Below are 20,139 nucleotides of genomic sequence, written 5' to 3' on the forward strand. Positions count from 1 at the left end.
AGTCTTCATGGTCCTCTGGTGCAGGATAGGGTTAGTGCAGCACTGCCAATACTGTGCTATTCTGCTTGAGATTTGTGAGTGTGCTGTCGTGACTGCGGTATCTCTTGTGGCCAATGGCGAAGAACAGAAAAATCTTCCCACTACCCTGAATAATACCAGTAATTAACACAAGATTTCTCAGAAAATATTTTTAAGCTTTCTAGTTTTTACGGTGAAGATATGAATAAGTAGGTTACGGTGTTCCCTATATTCCAGCTGTGACCACTCTTCAGTACAATTTCTTGCTGTAAGTCCTTTGCAAGATGGGAAGTAATTCCATGATTTTATCTCCACTTTACAGAATCTCTTTTGAAATAGTCCAATTACCGGCTGAATTTGTCGGTCATTCAAAATCTACTATTCAAAATGGATGATTTAATTGTCCATGAATTTGTTTCTCTTTAGAAGAAACATCTCCAATAACAAGCACAACTAAGTCCACAACCACTTCCACAACTGGTGGGTGGTGATATTTTCATTTGCAAATCGTTGTAACACAAGCTCCCCAATACATATATATATTATGTTCATGCAAAACAATGTAATGCCTTTATTATTTTCCAGAAGAAACAACTACCACTGTGACACCAAGCACCACTACCTCCACAACAGGTGAGTAATCACCTCTGTCAGTAGGCTATTACCAGCCATTACGTTCAGTCATTCAATTTCAACTTCCACTTGCCCTCAGTTGAATCATTCTTCAAATTGAATGTAATGGTTTTATTTACAGAAGAAACAACAACAACAACAACAGAGGCAACGACAACTGAGTCTACCACCAGCCCCCCAACTGGTGAGTAATTACTTTTATCAGTCATTTTAACACACATATGCTCAACTACAGTATCACTCGTAGGTTGTGACAACGTTGATCACTCTTGCTTTGCTGCGCCACAATTTTAACTCAGCAGTTCATGGGATGTTATCGAATTTCAAAGTCTTGAGATTCAAACTAGAATGGTGCTTTAATGCAATGCAATGCAAAGGAACAACAATAATGCCCAAAGTATGTGCTGGAGTGGAAACACATGCAAATATTACTGCTGAATGTCGTATGGACTGTAAATTTGCAGTGATTATGTTGAAATATTATTGCACAACTTCTTTTAATTTGTGCAATATATGTTCATTTTATTACTACTCTCTCAAATGTGTAATTCTTCAAGTTGAATGTAAAGGCCGTGTATGTATGTGTTTACAGAAAAAACTACAACAACAGCGACAACCACAACAGAATCGACCACCAGTCCCACAACTGGTGAGTGATAACTACTCTCAATGTAAATCTATGGGTTTGTATATCACAGCTAGCTCATAGACATAATTTTCAGTCACAGTCCTTTCCCATCCTTTCTTCAATTTCACTTCATCCGCAACAGGTGAGTGATCGCCTCAGTTAGTATGTATTTACTGGCTGTTGGGTTTGGTTGTTCAATTAAAACTTCCACTCATCTTCAGTAAAAGTCTATTAATTTGACCTTTCCGCTACAATTTCCAAAACAAGCATTGGTCTAAATGTTGAATGAAGGATCCTGAAATTTATTTCTACAGTAATTTATTGGAATCCTCTTCTTTAAATAATGGCTACTAAAATCAGATAGCCTGTGTGAGACTGAATAAAGCGTCTCTCATGGGTAATTAAGCTATGTAATTCATAATAAAAGTGCAGTGATAGATTTTATGGTGATTGCCATAATAGGTGGGTGCGCCATACTGAAATGTATTGAGGTCTTGAGAGGGAACCAAAACTGAGAATAAATCGTGCAGGACTATACTATTTTGTTGCTGCCGCATCTCCACTCGTGATGGTTCTGCAGTGAAGAAAATAATTTTTCCATGTCTAAATTATTTTCAAATTTCTCAATAATTTCTCAGCATTACACTTGAATGTTCCAACTGATCACAGTATGTTAAATGCGGTTAACACTCTTGCTCACAAAACGATGTTCTTTTCAAAGTAGAGTTTACTTGTGATGCAGATAAATCACCCAGCAAATTTTATTGCTGAATGGAGTATGGTTATAATTTTGAAGCCATTTGCTGAAATTATTCTACACAATCATTTATCGGGTTAATTTTCTACTGCCTTTCATCAAGTTTAATGTAGTGGTCATGAATGTTTTTACTTATAGAAGAAACAATAACAGAGTCAACCATAACTGAGTTTACCACCAGTCACATAACTGGTGGGTGAAGCCTTCATTCAATATTAATTAATGGATATTCCAACGCAACTATCCTTTTAGGCACTGTAAGCTTGAACTTTATTGGCTTGCCACAGTTGTTTCAATTTCAGCGCAGTAGAGTTCTATCCTACTCCAGAGTCTTGAGGGTTCACTCGAGGTTGGTGATATGATACAGGACAGACCAAAGATATTTCCTTCGTTAACATTAGGAATTATTTCTGTATAGAGCACCAAAGATATCTTTTCAGATCATTCACCTTTATTAACAAATATTTAAAAATTGAAATTATTTAAGCTTTTAAGTTTAAAGGTTTGATGAGATTTCCTAACCAGAGGTTTTGTAAATGTAAGCATACAACTGAAACCTGAGACACCATATTGGAGAGAGATTAAAGACCAAATGTGATATACAAATCCAGCTGATTATCTGAAACAGTTAAATTTTGTCTTGGGTCCTAAAGCCATATGCGTAGTGGGAAGATGAGGCACTGTAACTTACACCGAGTACTGAACTTTATTGGAACAGTGTTAGAGGCACAGAGTGGAAATGTGGGGAACATTTAAACGACAGACACTTTAATTCTCATAATTAATATATACTACAGTAAATCTGTTTTGCCCTCCACTCTGCTGTGGACCTTCCCTTCCCTTTTCTTATATACTCACTGCCTTTCCCGATAATTTTTAGATTTCATTTGTTTCGTTGCAGTGGCACTTTTTCCAAGCATACCCCTTGTTCTTATCCTTTCCTTCCATATTTCAGTCACCATTTGTGTCACTCAATCTCTCCTGGTCTCCAGCCCGTCACATCCTCCCCTGTTTCTCTGCACCATAAATTTTGTTTCATTCTAAATTTTCCAGGACTTATAAAATATAATCAGTCTCAAATATTCATTCTTAACAGATGCTGCTTGACCTACCAAGTACTTCCAGTAGTTTCTGCTTTCATTTTTCTAATGTCTGAAATCTGCTGGAGTGGTATAAGAATTGAGTTGACTTTGTGATTTGAATTTGTTTGTTATTTTCCAGAAGAAACATCAACTGTGACATCAACCAGCATTTCTTCCACGACAGGTAAGTGTTGGCTTTTTCAATATATATTTATTTTGCAACCTCAACTCATCACAGTGAAAATCCATTTGTTTTCATCTCTACCTTTTTGGTATATTCTCACAGGAGGTTATTGTCAAACATATTAAGTACAAACTGTTGCAAATTATTTTAATAGATAAATTGAAACAATTTTCTTTCACTAAAATGTGTTAAAATTAGCGGAGGTTTTAATGTTGGTGGCACCAGCTGATTCTATCAAAATATTGTTCATGCTTCTTTCTAGGTGCCTGGCCTAATATTATTTAGATTGCCATTATATATGTCTGTAATCAATTATTCCTGATGTATTTTGCTTCAAACTGATAAAGTTGCCCACCTGAGGAACTTGGCAGCAATTATTCATTAATTTGGCCAGGTTTGAATGCCTCCATTTTTCTTCAAAATAAATACTTACAGCAATGGCAGTAACAAATCCATTACTTTTCTAAATCACATTTGTAATTTCTCCATGGGCAAACATTGGCTTAGACTTTACTGTTCCCTTTTCCCCATTTTTACTTTCATAAGTAAAATGGTCGGTTGCTCACAATGGCTGCTACTTTTATCATCATGCCTGAATTTGAACATTTCTTTATAAGAATATGATAGGTAACCTCTTTATTCGGGCATGGGAGGAGGCTGTTTGGCCCATTGGGTCCTTTTCAACTTCCAACAGTGCAATGTCATGTCCCCTGCTTATTTCCCTGTAATTCCACAACAGATTCTCTCTCACATCAACTCTCCTTTGATTCTTTTGGTAATGCCCTCCACAAAGGGATAATTTACAATAGACAATTAATCTACGTCTCTGGGTGACAGGAGGAACCCAAGGATGTACAGGGAGCCAATGTAAATTCCATACAAACAGTACCTAATATCAGGATTGAACATGGATCTCTCAAGCTTTCAGGCAAAGGCGAGGCACAGCCTTCCACAGCTTATTGAGAGTGGTCTTGTTTTCATTATAATCTCTTTCCTGCTTTATCTCTTGATTCTGTTTTATGAATTGACAGCAAACTTAGTCCTTTATCATATATTATCCTGGAGCAGCTACCTTTTTGCCATTTCCCTCTTGCCCACCAATTAATTTCTTCTGCATATGGGGTATATCTTTTCACCATATACCGTAGCATGTCCAAAGGTGATATGGGGAGGCAGTGTAACTATTCCAATAATGTTCTTCAATAGCATGCTGAGACCAACCCATCAAAGTGGCTGTTAAAATCATGCAATAGTTAGTGCACAGCTGCAGTCAGCTTCCTGAAAAGTGACATCTCATATTTGTGCTTTATGCTTTTTCCCCATTGTCCGGTTCTGCACTGACAATTACTGTTTCCCTATCTGATACTTGAAGCTGTTTCTAAATTCAGATCAATCAATAGTTCTCCAAACGTATTGTTATTATTCCCATTTTACTGTTCCCATTTTCTTTTAAACTGTAATTTGGAAGATTCCTTTTGATGCACAACCATGTTTCTCAAATCTTGTTCTTTATATTTATGTTTATATTTTCCACTTTGTATTGTTTTATACAAGTCTGCCTTATGTTTTCTTTCTTTTCCATTACAGTGCCAGAATGTTTGGGTGTATGGTCTCGTTGGTATAATGATCATCATCCAACAACGTCAAATCCACATGATCATGAACTGTTTGCTTCATATGGCACTCCATTGTGCCCATCCTCTTCTGATACAATTACGATCATTCAGTGCCAAGTTGCCGCTCATCCTTACAGTCCACTAAGTATATCGGCAGAAGCTGTGATCTGCAATAAAGACGTAGGATTGACCTGCACACCCTCTGGATATGTTTCAGGCCACATTTGTCGTGACTACAGAATTAGGGTTTGCTGCGAGCCATCACCCTCAACCATCAGCACAACCGAGTCCACAACCCCTTCCACAACTGGTAGGTGATGATATATTCAATAATAATTTGCAGATATTTTTAACACAGGCACTCCCAGAGTACAAATTCACAAGTTATACGTATACACAAGACCAAGTGGACCCGTTGGACCCAAACCTTACCTGCATTGGTGCAGCACCCTCTCCTCCACTTCCCCCTCCTCCTCCCCTCCCCCTCCCCCCGTCTCTCTCTTCCTCCCCTCGCCCTCCACCTTCACCACCCCCCTTCCCTCCCCCTCCCTCCACCCCTCCCTCCACCCCTCCCCCTTTGCTCCCCTCCTTCCTCACCCCTCCACCCTTCCACTCCATCCCCATCAACCCCACCCCTTCTCTCCCTCCCATCCCCTCCCTCCCTCCCTCCCTCCCTAGGAGATAGATTTAAACTTTAAAATGAAAATAACTTAAAAAATATAACACCGATTTCAATTAAACTTCTTCCGTTAGCACCAACGGGACGGCGGTGAGTAAGGTGGGCCTAAAATTGTCGCGCTATCCTGTATCGTTTTGGCTGCAGTTCAGGAACAAACAAACAAACAAACAAACAAGAGTTTTAGCATATAGATATCATTTTCATTCCAAACAAATTGAATGTCTTTCTTATTTTCCAGAAGAAACAACTACCACGGTAACACCAAGCACCACCACCTCCACAACAGGTGAGTGAACGTCTCGGTCAGTGTGTTATTACCAGCTATTAGGGTCTGACATTTTGTTGAATGTAATGGTTTTATTTTGCAGAAGAAACAACAATACCAGAGACCACCACAACTGAGTCTACCACCAGTCCCACACCTGGTGAGTGGCTCCTTCTCCAGTACTTGTTAACAGTCATTTTAAAGGAAGGACAACATTGACCAAAATATGTCCAGCTTGTGCTGGAGTTGAACCACATACAAATGTTACTGCTGAATGTCGTGTTGATCATTGTTGAATTTGCAGTGACTTTTGTTGAAATGTTATTCCACAACTTCTTTTCATTTATGTAATATATGCTGATTTTGTCACTTCTCTCAAATGTGCCATTCTTCAAGTTGAATATAAAGGACATGTCTGCATTTGTTTACCGTAGAAAGAACAACAACAGCCACGACCACAACAGAATCTACCGCCAGTCCCACAACTGGTCAGTGATAACTTCTCTCAATGTGCACTCATTGTTTTTTGTAACACTGCTGAGCTCATATACATCACACACTCATGTTCTTGATTCTCCTTGCTTCAAGTTTCGCAATTTCAGCTCAGTAGTTCATGATCCCATTTCAGTCCGTAGGTTCAGTCTTCATGGTCCTCTGGTGCAGGATAGGGTTAGTGCAGCACTGCCAATACTGTGCTATTCTGCTTGAGATTTGTGAGTGTGCTGTCGTGACTGCGGTATCTCTTGTGGCCAATGTCGAAGAACAGAAAAATCTTCCCACTACCCTGAATAATACCAGTAATTAACACAAGATTTCTCAGAAAATATTTTTAAGCTTTCTAGTTTTTACGGTGAAGATATGAATAAGTGGGTTACGGTGTTCCCTATATTCCAGCTGTGACTACTCTTTAGTACAATTTCTTGCTGTAAGTCCTTTGCAAGATGGGAAGTAATTCCATGATTTTATCTCCACTTTACAGAATCTCTTTTGAAATAGTCCAATTACCGGCTGAATTTGTCGGTCATTCAAAATCTACTATTCAAAATGGATGATTTAATTGTCCATGAATTTGTTTCTCTTTAGAAGAAACATCTCCAATAACAAGCACAACTAAGTCCACAACCACTTCCACAACTGGTGGGTGGTGATATTTTCATTTGCAAATCGTTGTAACACAAGCTCCCCAATACATATATATATTATGTTCATGCAAAACAATGTAATGCCTTTATTATTTTCCAGAAGAAACAACTACCACTGTGACACCAAGCACCACTACCTCCACAACAGGTGAGTAATCACCTCTGTCAGTAGGCTATTACCAGCCATTACGTTCAGTCATTCAATTTCAACTTCCACTTGCCCTCAGTTGAATCATTCTTCAAATTGAATGTAATGGTTTTATTTACAGAAGAAACAACAACAACAACAACAGAGGCAACGACAACTGAGTCTACCACCAGCCCCCCAACTGGTGAGTAATTACTTTTATCAGTCATTTTAACACACATATGCTCAACTACAGTATCACTCGTAGGTTGTGACAACGTTGATCACTCTTGCTTTGCTGCGCCACAATTTTAACTCAGCAGTTCATGGGATGTTATCGAATTTCAAAGTCTTGAGATTCAAACTAGAATGGTGCTTTAATGCAATGCAAAGGAACAACAATAATGCCCAAAGTATGTGCTGGAGTGGAAACACATGCAAATATTACTGCTGAATGTCGTATGGACTGTAAATTTGCAGTGATTATGTTGAAATATTATTGCACAACTTCTTTTAATTTGTGCAATATATGTTCATTTTATTACTACTCTCTCAAATGTGTAATTCTTCAAGTTGAATGTAAAGGCCGTGTATGTATGTGTTTACAGAAAAAACTACAACAACAGCGACAACCACAACAGAATCGACCACCAGTCCCACAACTGGTGAGTGATAACTACTCTCAATGTCAATCCAGGGGTTTGTATATCACAGCTAGCTCATAGACATAATTTTCAGTCACAGTCCTTTCCCATCCTTTCTTCAATTTCACTTCATCTGCAACAGGTGAGTGATCGCCTCAGTTAGTATGTATTTACTGGCTGTTGGGTTTGGTTGTTCAATTAAAACTTCCACTCATCTTCAGTAAAAGTCTATTAATTTGACCTTTCCGCTACAATTTCCAAAACAAGCATTGGTCTAAATGTTGAATGAAGGATCCTGAAATTTATTTCTACAGTAATTTATTGGAATCCTCTTCTTTAAATGATGGCTACTAAAATCAGATAGCCTGTGTGAGACTGAATAAAGTGTCTCTCATGGGTAATTAAGCTATGTAATTCATAATAAAAGTGCAGTGGTAGATTTTTTGGTGATTGCCATAATAGGTGGGTGCGCCATACTGAAATGTATTGAGGTCTTGAGAGGGAACCAAAACTGAGAATAAATCGTGCAGGACTATACTATTTTGTTGCTGCCGCATCTCCACTCGTGATGGTTCTGCAGTGAAGAAAATAATTTTTCCATGTCTAAATTATTTTCAAATTTCTCAATAATTTCTCAGCATTACACTTGAATGTTCCAACTGATCACAGTATGTTAAATGCGGTTAACACTCTTGCTCACAAAACGATGTTCTTTTCAAAGTAGAGTTTACTTGTGATGCAGATAAATCACCCAGCAAATTTTATTGCTGAATGGAGTATGGTTATAATTTTGAAGCCATTTGCTGAAATTATTCTACACAATCATTTATCGGGTTAATTTTCTACTGCCTTTCATCAAGTTTAATGTAGTGGTCATGAATGTTTTTACTTATAGAAGAAACAATAACAGAGTCAACCATAACTGAGTTTACCACCAGTCACATAACTGGTGGGTGAAGCCTTCATTCAATATTAATTAATGGATATTCCAACGCAACTATCCTTTTAGGCACTGTAAGCTTGAACTTTATTGGCTTGCCACAGTTGTTTCAATTTCAGCGCAGTAGAGTTCTATCCTACTCCAGAGTCTTGAGGGTTCACTCGAGGTTGGTGATATGATACAGGACAGACCAAAGATATTTCCTTCGTTAACATTAGGAATTATTTCTGTATAGAGCACCAAAGATATCTTTTCAGATCATTCACCTTTATTAACAAATATTTAAAAATTGAAATTATTTAAGCTTTTAAGTTGCAAGAGAAAGGTTTGATGAGATTTCCTAACCAGAGGTTTTGTAAATGTAAGCATACAACTGAAACCTGAGACACCATATTGGAGAGAGATTAAAGACCAAATGTGATATACAAATCCAGCTGATTATCTGAAACAGTTAAATTTTGTCTTGGGTCCTAAAGCCATATGCGTAGTGGGAAGATGAGGCACTGTAACTTACACCGAGTACTGAACTTTATTGGAACAGTGTTAGAGGCACAGAGTGGAAATGTGGGGAACATTTAAACGACAGACACTTTAAATCTCATAATTAATATATACTACAGTAAATCTGTTTTGCCCTCCACTCTGCTGTGGACCTTCCCTTCCCTTTTCTTATATACTCACTGCCTTTCCCGATAATTTTTAGATTTCATTTGTTTCGTTGCAGTGGCACTTTTTCCAAGCATACCCCTTGTTCTTATCCTTTCCTTCCATATTTCAGTCACCATTTGTGTCACTCAATCTCTCCTGGTCTCCAGCCCGTCACATCCTCCCCTATTTTTCTGCACCATAAATTTTGTTTCATTCTAAATTTTCCAGGACTTATAAAATATAATCAGTCTCAAATATTCATTCTTAACAGCTGCTGCTTGACCTACCAAGTACTTCCAGTAGTTTCTGCTTTCATTTTTCTAATGTCTGAAATCTGCTGGAGTGGTATAAGAATTGAGTTGACTTTGTGATTTGAATTTGTTTGTTATTTTCCAGAAGAAACATCAACTGTGGCATCAACCAGCATTTCTTCCACGACAGGTAAGTGTTGGCTTTTTCAATATATATTTATTTTGCAACCTCAACTCATCACAGTGAAAATCCATTTGTTTTCTTCTCTACCTTTTTGGTATATTCTCACAGGAGGTTATTGTCAAACATATTAAGTACAAACCGTTGCAAATTATTTTAATAGATAAATTGAAACAATTTTCTTTCACTAAAATGTATTAAAATTAGCGGAGGTTTTAATGTTGGTGGCACCTGCTGATGCTATCAAAATATTGTTCATGCTTCTTTCTAGGTGCCTGGCCTAATATTATTTAGATTGCCATTATATATGTCTGTAATCAATTATTCCTGATGTATTTTGCTTCAAACTGATAAAGTTGCCCACCTGAGGAACTTTGCAGCAATTATTCATTAATTTGGTCCAGGTTTGAATGCCTCCATTTTTCTTCAAAATAAATACTTACAGCAATGGCAGTAACAAATCCATTACTTTTCTAAATCACATTTGTAATTTCTCCATGGGCAAACATTGGCTTAGACTTTACTGTTCCCTTTTCCTACTTTTATCATCATGCCTGAATTTGAACATTTCTTTATAAGAATATGATAGGTAACCTCTTTATTCGGGCATGGGAGGAGGCTGTTTGGCCCATTGGGTCCTTTTCAACTTCCAACGGTGCAATGTCATGTCCCCTGCTTATTTCCCTGTAATTCCACAACAGATTCTCTCTCACATCAACTCTCCTTTGATTCTTTTGGTAATGCCCTCCACAAAGGGATAATTTACAATAGACAATTAATCTACGTCTCTGGGTGACAGGAGGAACCCAAGGATGTACAGGGAGCCAATGTAAATTCCATACAAACAGTACCTAATATCAGGATTGAACTTGGATCTCTCAAGCTTTCAGGCAAAGGCGAGGCACAGCCTTCCACAGCTTATTGAGAGTGGTCTTGTTTTCATTATAATCTCTTTCCTGCTTTATCTCTTGATTCTGTTTTATGAATTGACAGCAAACTTAGTCCTTTATCATATATTATCCTGGAGCAGCTACCTTTTTACCATTTCCCTCTTGCCCACCAATTAATTTCTTCTGCATATGGGGTATATCTTTTCACCATATACCGTAGCATGTCCAAAGGTGATGTGGGGAGGCAGTGTAACTATTCCAATAATGTTCTTCAATAGCATGCTGAGACCAACCCATCAAAGTGGCTGTTAAAATCATGCAATAGTTAGCGCACAGCTGCAGTCAGCTTCCTGAAAAGTGACATCTCACGTTTGTGCTTTATGCTTTTTCCCCATTGTCCGGTTCTGCACTGACAATGACTGTTTCCCTATCTGATACTTGAAGCTGTTTCTAAATTCAGATCAATCAATAGTTCTCCAAACGTATTGTTATTATTCCCATTTTACTGTTCCTATTTTCTTTTAAACTGTAATTTGGAAGATTCCTTTTGATGCACAACCATGTTTCTCAAATCTTGTTCTTTATATTTATGTTTATATTTTCCACTTTGTATTGTTTTATACAAGTCTGCCTTATGTTTTCTTTCTTTTCCATTACAGGGCCACACTGTTTGGGTGTATGGTCTCCATGGTATAATGAACATCATCCAACAACGTCAAATCCACATGATTATGAAGTGTTTGCTTCATATGGCACTCCATTGTGCCCATCCTCTTCTGATACAATTACGAACATTGAGTGCCAAGTTGCCGCTCATCCTTACAGTCCACTAAGTATATCGACAGAAGCTGTGATCTGCAATAAAGACGTAGGATTGACCTGCACACCCTCTGGATATGCTTTAGGCCAACTTTGTCGTGACTACAGAATTAGGGTTTGCTGCGAGCCATCACCCTCAACCATCAGCACAACCGAGTCCACAACCACTTCCACAACTGGTAGGTGATGATATATTCAATAATAATTTGCAGATATTTTTAACACAGGCACTCCCAGAGTACAAATGCACAAGTTATATGTATACACAAGACCAAGTGGACCCGTTGGACCCAAACCTCACCTGCATTGGTGCAGCACCCTCTCCTCCACTTCTCCCTCCTCCTCCCCTCCCCCTCCCCCTTCTCTCTCTTCCTCCCCTCGCCCTCCCCCCTTCCCCACCCCCCTTCCCTCCCCCTCCCTCCACCCCTCCCCCTTTGCTCCCCTCCTTCCTCACCCCTCCACCCTTCCACTCCATCCCCATCAACCCCACCCCTTATCCTCCCTCCCACCCCTTCTCTCCCTCCCATCCCCTCCCTCCCTCCCTAGGAGATAGATTTAAACTTTTAAATGTAAATAACTTAAAAAATATAACACCGATTTCAATTAAACTTCTTCCGTTAGCACCAAAGGGACGGCGGTGAGTAAGGTGGGCCTAAAATTGTCACGCTATCCTGTATCGTTTTGGCTGCAGTTCAGGAACAAACAAACAAACAAACAAACAAGAGTTTTAGCATATAGATATCATTTTCATTCCAAACAAATTGAATGTCTTTCTTATTTTCCAGAAGAAACAACTACCACGGTAACACCAAGCACCACCACCTCCACAACAGGTGAGTGAACGTCTCGGTCAGTGTGTTATTACCAGCTATTAGGGTCTGACATTTTGTTGAATGTAATGGTTTTATTTTGCAGAAGAAACAACAATAACAGAGACCACCACAACTGAGTCTACCACCAGTCCCACAACTGGTGAGTGGCTCCTTCTCCAGTACTTGTTAACAGTAATTTTAAAGGAAGGACAACATTGACCAAACTATGTCCATCTTGTGCTGGAGTTGAACCACATACAAATGTTACTGCTGACTGTCGTGTTGATCATTGTTGAATTTGCAGTGACTTTTGTTGAAATGTTATTCCACAACTTCTATTCATTTATGTAATATATGCTGATTTTGTAACTTCTCTCAAATGTGTCATTCTTCAAGTTGAATATAAAGGACATGTCTGCATTTGTTTACCGTAGAAAGAACAACAACAGCCACGACCACAACAGAATCTACCGCCAGTCCCACAACTGGTCAGTGATAACTTCTCTCAATGTGCACTCATTGTTTTTTTGTAACACTGCTGAGCTCATATACATCACACACTCATGTTCAGTAGCAGGGCTTGATTCTCCTTGCTTCAAGTTTCGCAATTTCAGCTCAGTAGTTCATGATCCCATTTCAGTCCGTAGGTTCAGTCTTGATGGTCCTCTGGTGCAGGATAGGGTTAGTGCAGCCCTGCCAATACTGTGCTATTCTGCTTGAGATTTGTGAGTGTGCTGTCGTGACTGCGGTATATCTTGTGGCCAATGGCGAAGAACAGAAAAATCTTCCCACTACCCTGAATAATACCAGTAATTAACACAAGATTTCTCAGAAAATATTTTTAAGCTTTCTAGTTTATACGGTGAAGATATGAATAAGCAGGTTACGGTGTTCCCTATATTCCAGCTGTGACCATTCTTTAGTACAATTTCTTGCTGTAAGTCCTTTGCAAGATGGGAAGTAATTCCATGATTTTATCTCCACTTTACAGAATCTCTTTTGAAATAGTCCAATTACGATAGACGATGGACAATAGGTGCAGGAGTAGGCCATTCGGCCCTTCGAGCCAGCACCGCCATTCAATGTGATCATGGCTGATCATTCTCAATCAGTACCCCGTTCCTGCTTTCTCCCCATACCCCCTGACTTCGCTATTCTTAAGAGCTCTATCTAGCTCTCTCTTGAATTACCGGCTGAATTTGTCGGTCATTCAAAATCTACTATTCAAAATGGATGATTTAATTGTCCATGAATTTGTTTCTCTTTAGAAGAAACATCTCCTATAACAAGCACAACTAAGTCCACATCCACTTCCACAACTGGTGGGTGGTGATATTTTCATTTGCAAATCGTTGTAACACAAGCTCCCCAATACATATATATATTATGTTCATGCAAAACAATGTAATGCCATTATTATTTTCCAGAAGAAACAACTACTATGGTGACACCAAGCACCACTACCTCCACAACAGGTGAGTAATCACCTCTGTCAGTAGGCTATTACCAGCCATTACGTTCAGTCATTCAATTTCAACTTCCACTTGCCCTCAGTTGAATCATTCTTCAAGTTGAATGTAATGGTTTTATTTATAGAAGAAACAACAACAACAACAACAACAACAACAGAGGCAACGACAACTGAGTCTACCACCAGCCCCACAACTGGTGAGTAATGACTTATATCAGTCATTTTAACACACATATGCTCAACTACAGTATCACTCGTAGGTTGTGACAACGTTGATCACTCTTGCTTTGCTGCGCCACAATTTTATCTCAGCAGTTCATGGGATGTTATCGAATTTCAAAGTGTTGAGATTCAAACTAGAATGGTGCTTTAATGCAACGCAAAGGAACAACAATAATGCCCAAAGTATGTGCTGGAGTGGAAACACATGCAAATATTACTGCTGAATGTCATATGGACTGTAAATTTGCAGTGATTATGTTGAAATATTATTGCACAACTTCTTTTAATTTGTGCAATATATGTTCATTCTATTACTACTCTCTCAAATGTGTAATTCTTCAAGTTGAATGTAAAGGCCGTGTATGTATGTGTTTACAGAAAAAACTACAACAACAGCGACAACCACAACAGAATCGACCACCAGTCCCACAACTGGTGAGTGATAACTACTCTCAATGTAAATCCATGGGTTTGTATATCACAGCTAGCTCATAGACATAATTTTCAGTTACAGTCCTTTCCCATCCTTTCTTCAATTTCACTTCATCCGCAACAGGTGAGTGATCGCCTCAGTTAGTATGTATTTACTGGCTGTTGGGTTTGGTTGTTCAATTAAAACTTCCACTCATCTTCAGTAAAAGTCTATTAATTTGACCTTTCCGCTACAATTTCCAAAACAAGCATTGGTCTAAATGTTGAATGAAGGATCCTGAAATTTATTTCTACAATAATTTATTGGAATCCTCTTCTTTAAATCATGGCTACTAAAATCAGATAGCCTGTGTGAGACTGAATAAAGTGTGTCTCATGGGTAATTAAGCTATGTAATTCATAATAAAAGTGCAGTGGTAGATTTTTTGGTGATTGCCATAATAGGTGGGTGCGCCATACTGAAATGTGTTGAGGTCTTGAGAGGGAACCAAAACTGAGAATAAATCGTGCAGGACTATACTATTTTGTTGTTGCTGCATCTCCACTCGTGATGGTTCTGCAGTGAAGAAAATAATTTTTCCATGTCTAAATTATTTTCAAATTTCTTAATAATTTCTCAGCATTACACTTGAATGTTCCAACTGATCAACAGTATGTTAAATGCGGTTAACACTCTTGCTCACAAAACGATGTTCTTTTCAAAGTAGAGTTTACTTGTGATGCAGATAAATCACCCAGCAAATTTTACTGCTGAACGGAGTAGTAATAATTTTGAAGCCATTTGCTGAAATTATTCTACACAATCATTTATCGGGTTAATTTTCTACTGCCTTTCATCAAGTTTAATGTAGTGGTCATGAATGTTTTTATTTATAGAAGAAACAATAACAGAGTCAACCATAACTGAGTTTACCACCAGTCACATAACTGGTGGGTGAAGCCTTCATTCAATATTAATTAATGGATATTCCAACGCAACTATCCTTTTAGGCACTGTAAGCTTGAACTTTATTGGCTTGCCACAGTTGTTTCAATTTCAGCGCAGTAGAGTTCTATCCTATTCCAGAGTCTTGAGGGTTCACTCGAGGTTGGTGATATGATACAGGACAGACCAAAGATATTTCCTTCGTTAACATTAGGAATTATTTCTGTATAGAGCACCAAAGATATCTTTTCAGATCATTCACCTTTATTAACAAATATTAAAAAAATGAAATTATTTAAGCTTTTAAGTTGCAAGAGAAAGGTTTGATGAGATTTCCTAACCAGAGGTTTTGTAAATGTAAGCATACAACTGAAACCTGAGACACCATATTGGAGAGAGATTAAAGACCAAATGTGATATACAAATCCTGCTGATTATCTGAAACAGTTAAATTTTGTCTTGGGTCCTAAAGCCATATGCGTAGTGGGAAGATGAGGCACTGTAACTTACACCGAGTACTGAACTTTATTGGAACAGTGTTAGAGGCACAGAGTGGAAATGTGGGGAACATTTAAACGACAGACACTTTAATTCTCATAATTAATATATACTACAGTAAATCTGTTTTGCCCTCCACTCTGCTGTGGACCTTCCCTTCCCTTTTCTTATATACTCACTGCCTTTCCCGATAATTTTTAGATTTCATTTGTTTCGTTGCAGTGGCACTTTTTCTAAGCATACCCCTTGTTCTTATCCTTTCCTTCCATATTTCAGTCACCATTTGTGTCACTCAATCTCTCCTGGTCTCCAGCCCGTCACATCCTCCCCTATTTTTCTGCACCATAAATTTTGTTTCATTCTAAATTTTCCAGGACTTATAAAATATAATCAGTCTCAAATATTCATTCTTAACAGATGCTGCTTGACCTACCAAGTACTTCCAGTAGTTTCTGCTTTCATTTTTCTAATGTCTGAAATCTGCTGGAGTGGTATAAGAATTGAGTTGACTTTGTGATTTGAATTTGTTTGTTATTTTCCAGAAGAAACATCAACTGTGGCATCAACCAGCATTTCTTCCACGACAGGTAAGTGTTGGCTTTTTCAATATATATTTATTTTGCAACCTCAACTCATCACAGTGAAAATCCATTTGTTTTCTTCTCTACCTTTTTGGTATATTCTCACAGGAGGTTATTGTCAAACATATTAAGTACAAACCGTTGCAAATTATTTTAATAGATAAATTGAAACAATTTCCTTTCACTAAAATGTATTAAAATTAGCGGAGGTTTTAATGTTGGTGGCACCTGCTGATTCTATCAAAATATTGTTCATGCTTCTTTCTAGGTGCCTGGCCTAATATTATTTAGATTGCCATTATATATGTCTGTAATCAATTATTCCTGATGTATTTTGCTTCAAACTGATAAAGTTGCCCACCTGAGGAACTTTGCAGCAATTATTCATTAATTTGGTCCAGGTTTGAATGCCTCCATTTTTCTTCAAAATAAATACTTACAGCAATGGCAGTAACAAATCCATTACTTTTCTAAATCACATTTGTAATTTCTCCATGGGCAAACATTGGCTTAGACTTTACTGTTCCCTTTTCCTACTTTTATCATCATGCCTGAATTTGAACATTTCTTTATAAGAATATGATAGGTAACCTCTTTATTCGGGCATGGGAGGAGGCTGTTTGGCCCATTGGGTCCTTTTCAACTTCCAACGGTGCAATGTCATGTCCCCTGCTTATTTCCCTGTAATTCCACAACAGATTCTCTCTCACATCAACTCTCCTTTGATTCTTTTGGTAATGCCCTCCACAAAGGGATAATTTACAATAGACAATTAATCTACGTCTCTGGGTGACAGGAGGAACCCAAGGATGTACAGGGAGCCAATGTAAATTCCATACAAACAGTACCTAATATCAGGATTGAACTTGGATCTCTCAAGCTTTCAGGCAAAGGCAAGGCACAGCCTTCCACAGCTTATTGAGAGTGGTCTTGTTTTCATTATAATCTCTTTCCTGCTTTATCTCTTGATTCTGTTTTATGAATTGACAGCAAACTTAGTCCTTTATCATATATTATCCTGGAGCAGCTACCTTTTTACCATTTCCCTCTTGCCCACCAATTAATTTCTTCTGCATATGGGGTATATCTTTTCACCATATACCGTAGCATGTCCAAAGGTGATATGGGGAGGCAGTGTAACTATTCCAATAATGTTCTTCAATAGCATGCTGAGACCAACCCATCAAAGTGGCTGTTAAAATCATGCAATAGTTAGCGCACAGCTGCAGTCAGCTTCCTGAAAAGTGACATCTCACGTTTGTGCTTTATGCTTTTTCCCCATTGTCCGGTTCTGCACTGACAATTACTGTTTCCCTATCTGATACTTGAAGCTGTTTCTAAATTCAGATCAATCAATAGTTCTCCAAACGTATTGTTATTATTCCCATTTTACTGTTCCTATTTTCTTTTAAACTGTAATTTGGAAGATTCCTTTTGATGCACAACCATGTTTCTCAAATCTTGTTCTTTATATTTATGTTTATATTTTCCACTTTGTATTGTTTTATACAAGTCTGCCTTATGTTTTCTTTCTTTTCCATTACAGTGCCAGACTGTTTGGGTGTATGGTCTCCATGGTATAATGAACATCATCCAACAACGTCAAATCCACATGATTATGAAGTGTTTGCTTCATATGGCACTCCATTGTGCCCATCCTCTTCTGATACAATTACGAACATTGAGTGCCAAGTTGCCGCTCATCCTTACAGTCCACTAAGTATATCGACAGAAGCTGTGATCTGCAATAAAGACGTAGGATTGACCTGCACACCCTCTGGATATGCTTTAGGCCAACTTTGTCGTGACTACAGAATTAGGGTTTGCTGCGAGCCATCACCCTCAACCATCAGCACAACCGAGTCCACAACCACATCCACAACTGGTAGGTGATGATATATTCAATAATAATTTGCAGATATTTTTAACACAGGCACTCTCAGAGTACAAATGCACAAGTTATACGTATACACAAGACCAAGTGGACCCGTTGGACCCAAACCTCACCTGCATTGGTGCAGCACCCTCTCCTCCACTTCCCCCTCCTCCTCCCCCTCCCCCTCCCCCTTCTCTCTCTTCCTCCCCTCGCCCTCCCCCCTTCCCCACCCCCCTTCCCTCCCCCTCCCTCCACCCCTCCCCATTTGCTCCCCTCCTTCCTCACCCCTCCACCCTTCGACTCCATCCCCATCAACCCCACCCCTTATCCTCCCTCCCACCCCTTCTCTCCCTCCCATCCCCTCCCTCCCTCCATAGGAGATAGATTTAAACTTTAAAATGTAAATAACTTAAAAAATATAACACCGATTTCAATTAAACTTCTTCCGTTAGCACCAAAGGGACGGCGGTGAGTAAGGTGGGCCTAAAATTGTCACGCTATCCTGTATCGTTTTGGCTGCAGTTCAGGAACAAACAAACAAACAAACAAACAAGAGTTTTAGCATATAGATATCATTTTCATTCCAAACAAATTGAATGTCTTTCTTATTTTCCAGAAGAAACAACTACCACGGTAACACCAAGCACCACCACCTCCACAACAGGTGAGTGAACGTCTCGGTCAGTGTGTTATTACCAGCTATTAGGGTCTGACATTTTGTTGAATGTAATGGTTTTATTTTGCAGAAGAAACAACAATAACAGAGACCACCACAACTGAGTCTACCACCAGTCCCACAACTGGTGAGTGGCTCCTTCTCCAGTACTTGTTAACAGTAATTTTAAAGGAAGGACAACATTGACCAAACTATGTCCATCTTGTGCTGGAGTTGAACCACATACAAATGTTACTGCTGAATGTCGTGTTGATCATTGTTGAATTTGCAGTGACTTTTGTTGAAATGTTATTCCACAACTTCTTTTCATTTATGTAATATATGCTGATTTTGTCACTTCTCTCAAATGTGCCATTCTTCAAGTTGAATATAAAGGACATGTCTGCATTTGTTTACCGTAGAAAGAACAACAACAGCCACGACCACAACAGAATCTACCGCCAGTCCCACAACTGGTCAGTGATAACTTCTCTCAATGTGCACTCATTGTTTTTTGTAACACTGCTGAGCTCATATACATCACACACTCATGTTCTTGATTCTCCTTGCTTCAAGTTTCGCAATTTCAGCTCAGTAGTTCATGATCCCATTTCAGTCCGTAGGTTCAGTCTTGATGGTCCTCTGGTGCAGGATAGGGTTAGTGCAGCACTGCCAATACTGTGCTATTCTGCTTGAGATTTGTGAGTGTGCTGTCGTGACTGCGGTATCTCTTGTGGCCAATGGCGAAGAACAGAAAAATCTTCCCACTACCCTGAATAATACCAGTAATTAACACAAGATTTCTCAGAAAATATTTTTAAGCTTTCTAGTTTATACGGTGAAGATATGAATAAGCAGGTTACGGTGTTCCCTATATTCCAGCTGTGACCATTCTTTAGTACAATTTCTTGCTGTAAGTCCTTTGCAAGATGGGAAGTAATTCCATGATTTTATCTACACTTTACAGAATCTCTTTTGAAATAGTCCAATTACTGGCTGAATTTGTCGGTCATTCAAAATCTACTATTCAAAATGGATGATTTATTTGTCCATGAATTTGTTTCTCTTTAGAAGAAACATCTCCAATAACAAACACAACTAAGTCCACAACCACTTCCACAACTGGTGGGTGGTGATATTTTCATTTGCAAATCGTTGTAACA

The 20,139-nt window shown here is 38.6% G+C and overlaps 1 protein-coding gene across 1 annotated transcript in view; it reads left to right on the forward strand.

Annotated features, from left to right (window-relative positions):
* Positions 1 to 659, forward strand: part of LOC144604949 (mucin-6-like) — a 69,546-nt gene extending 68,887 nt beyond the window's left edge. Inside the window, exons 50-51 of the mRNA XM_078419871.1 lie at positions 448 to 498; positions 604 to 659. Of these exons, the coding sequence (XP_078275997.1) occupies positions 448 to 498; positions 604 to 659 (107 nt within the window). The remainder of the gene's footprint in view (positions 1 to 447; positions 499 to 603) is intronic.
* The last annotated feature ends 19,480 nt before the right edge of the window (positions 660 to 20,139 follow it).

The sequence above is a fragment of the Rhinoraja longicauda genome, chromosome 23 (assembly GCF_053455715.1).
Source record: "Rhinoraja longicauda isolate Sanriku21f chromosome 23, sRhiLon1.1, whole genome shotgun sequence".
In the NCBI taxonomy this organism is placed as follows: domain Eukaryota; kingdom Metazoa; phylum Chordata; class Chondrichthyes; order Rajiformes; family Arhynchobatidae; genus Rhinoraja; species Rhinoraja longicauda.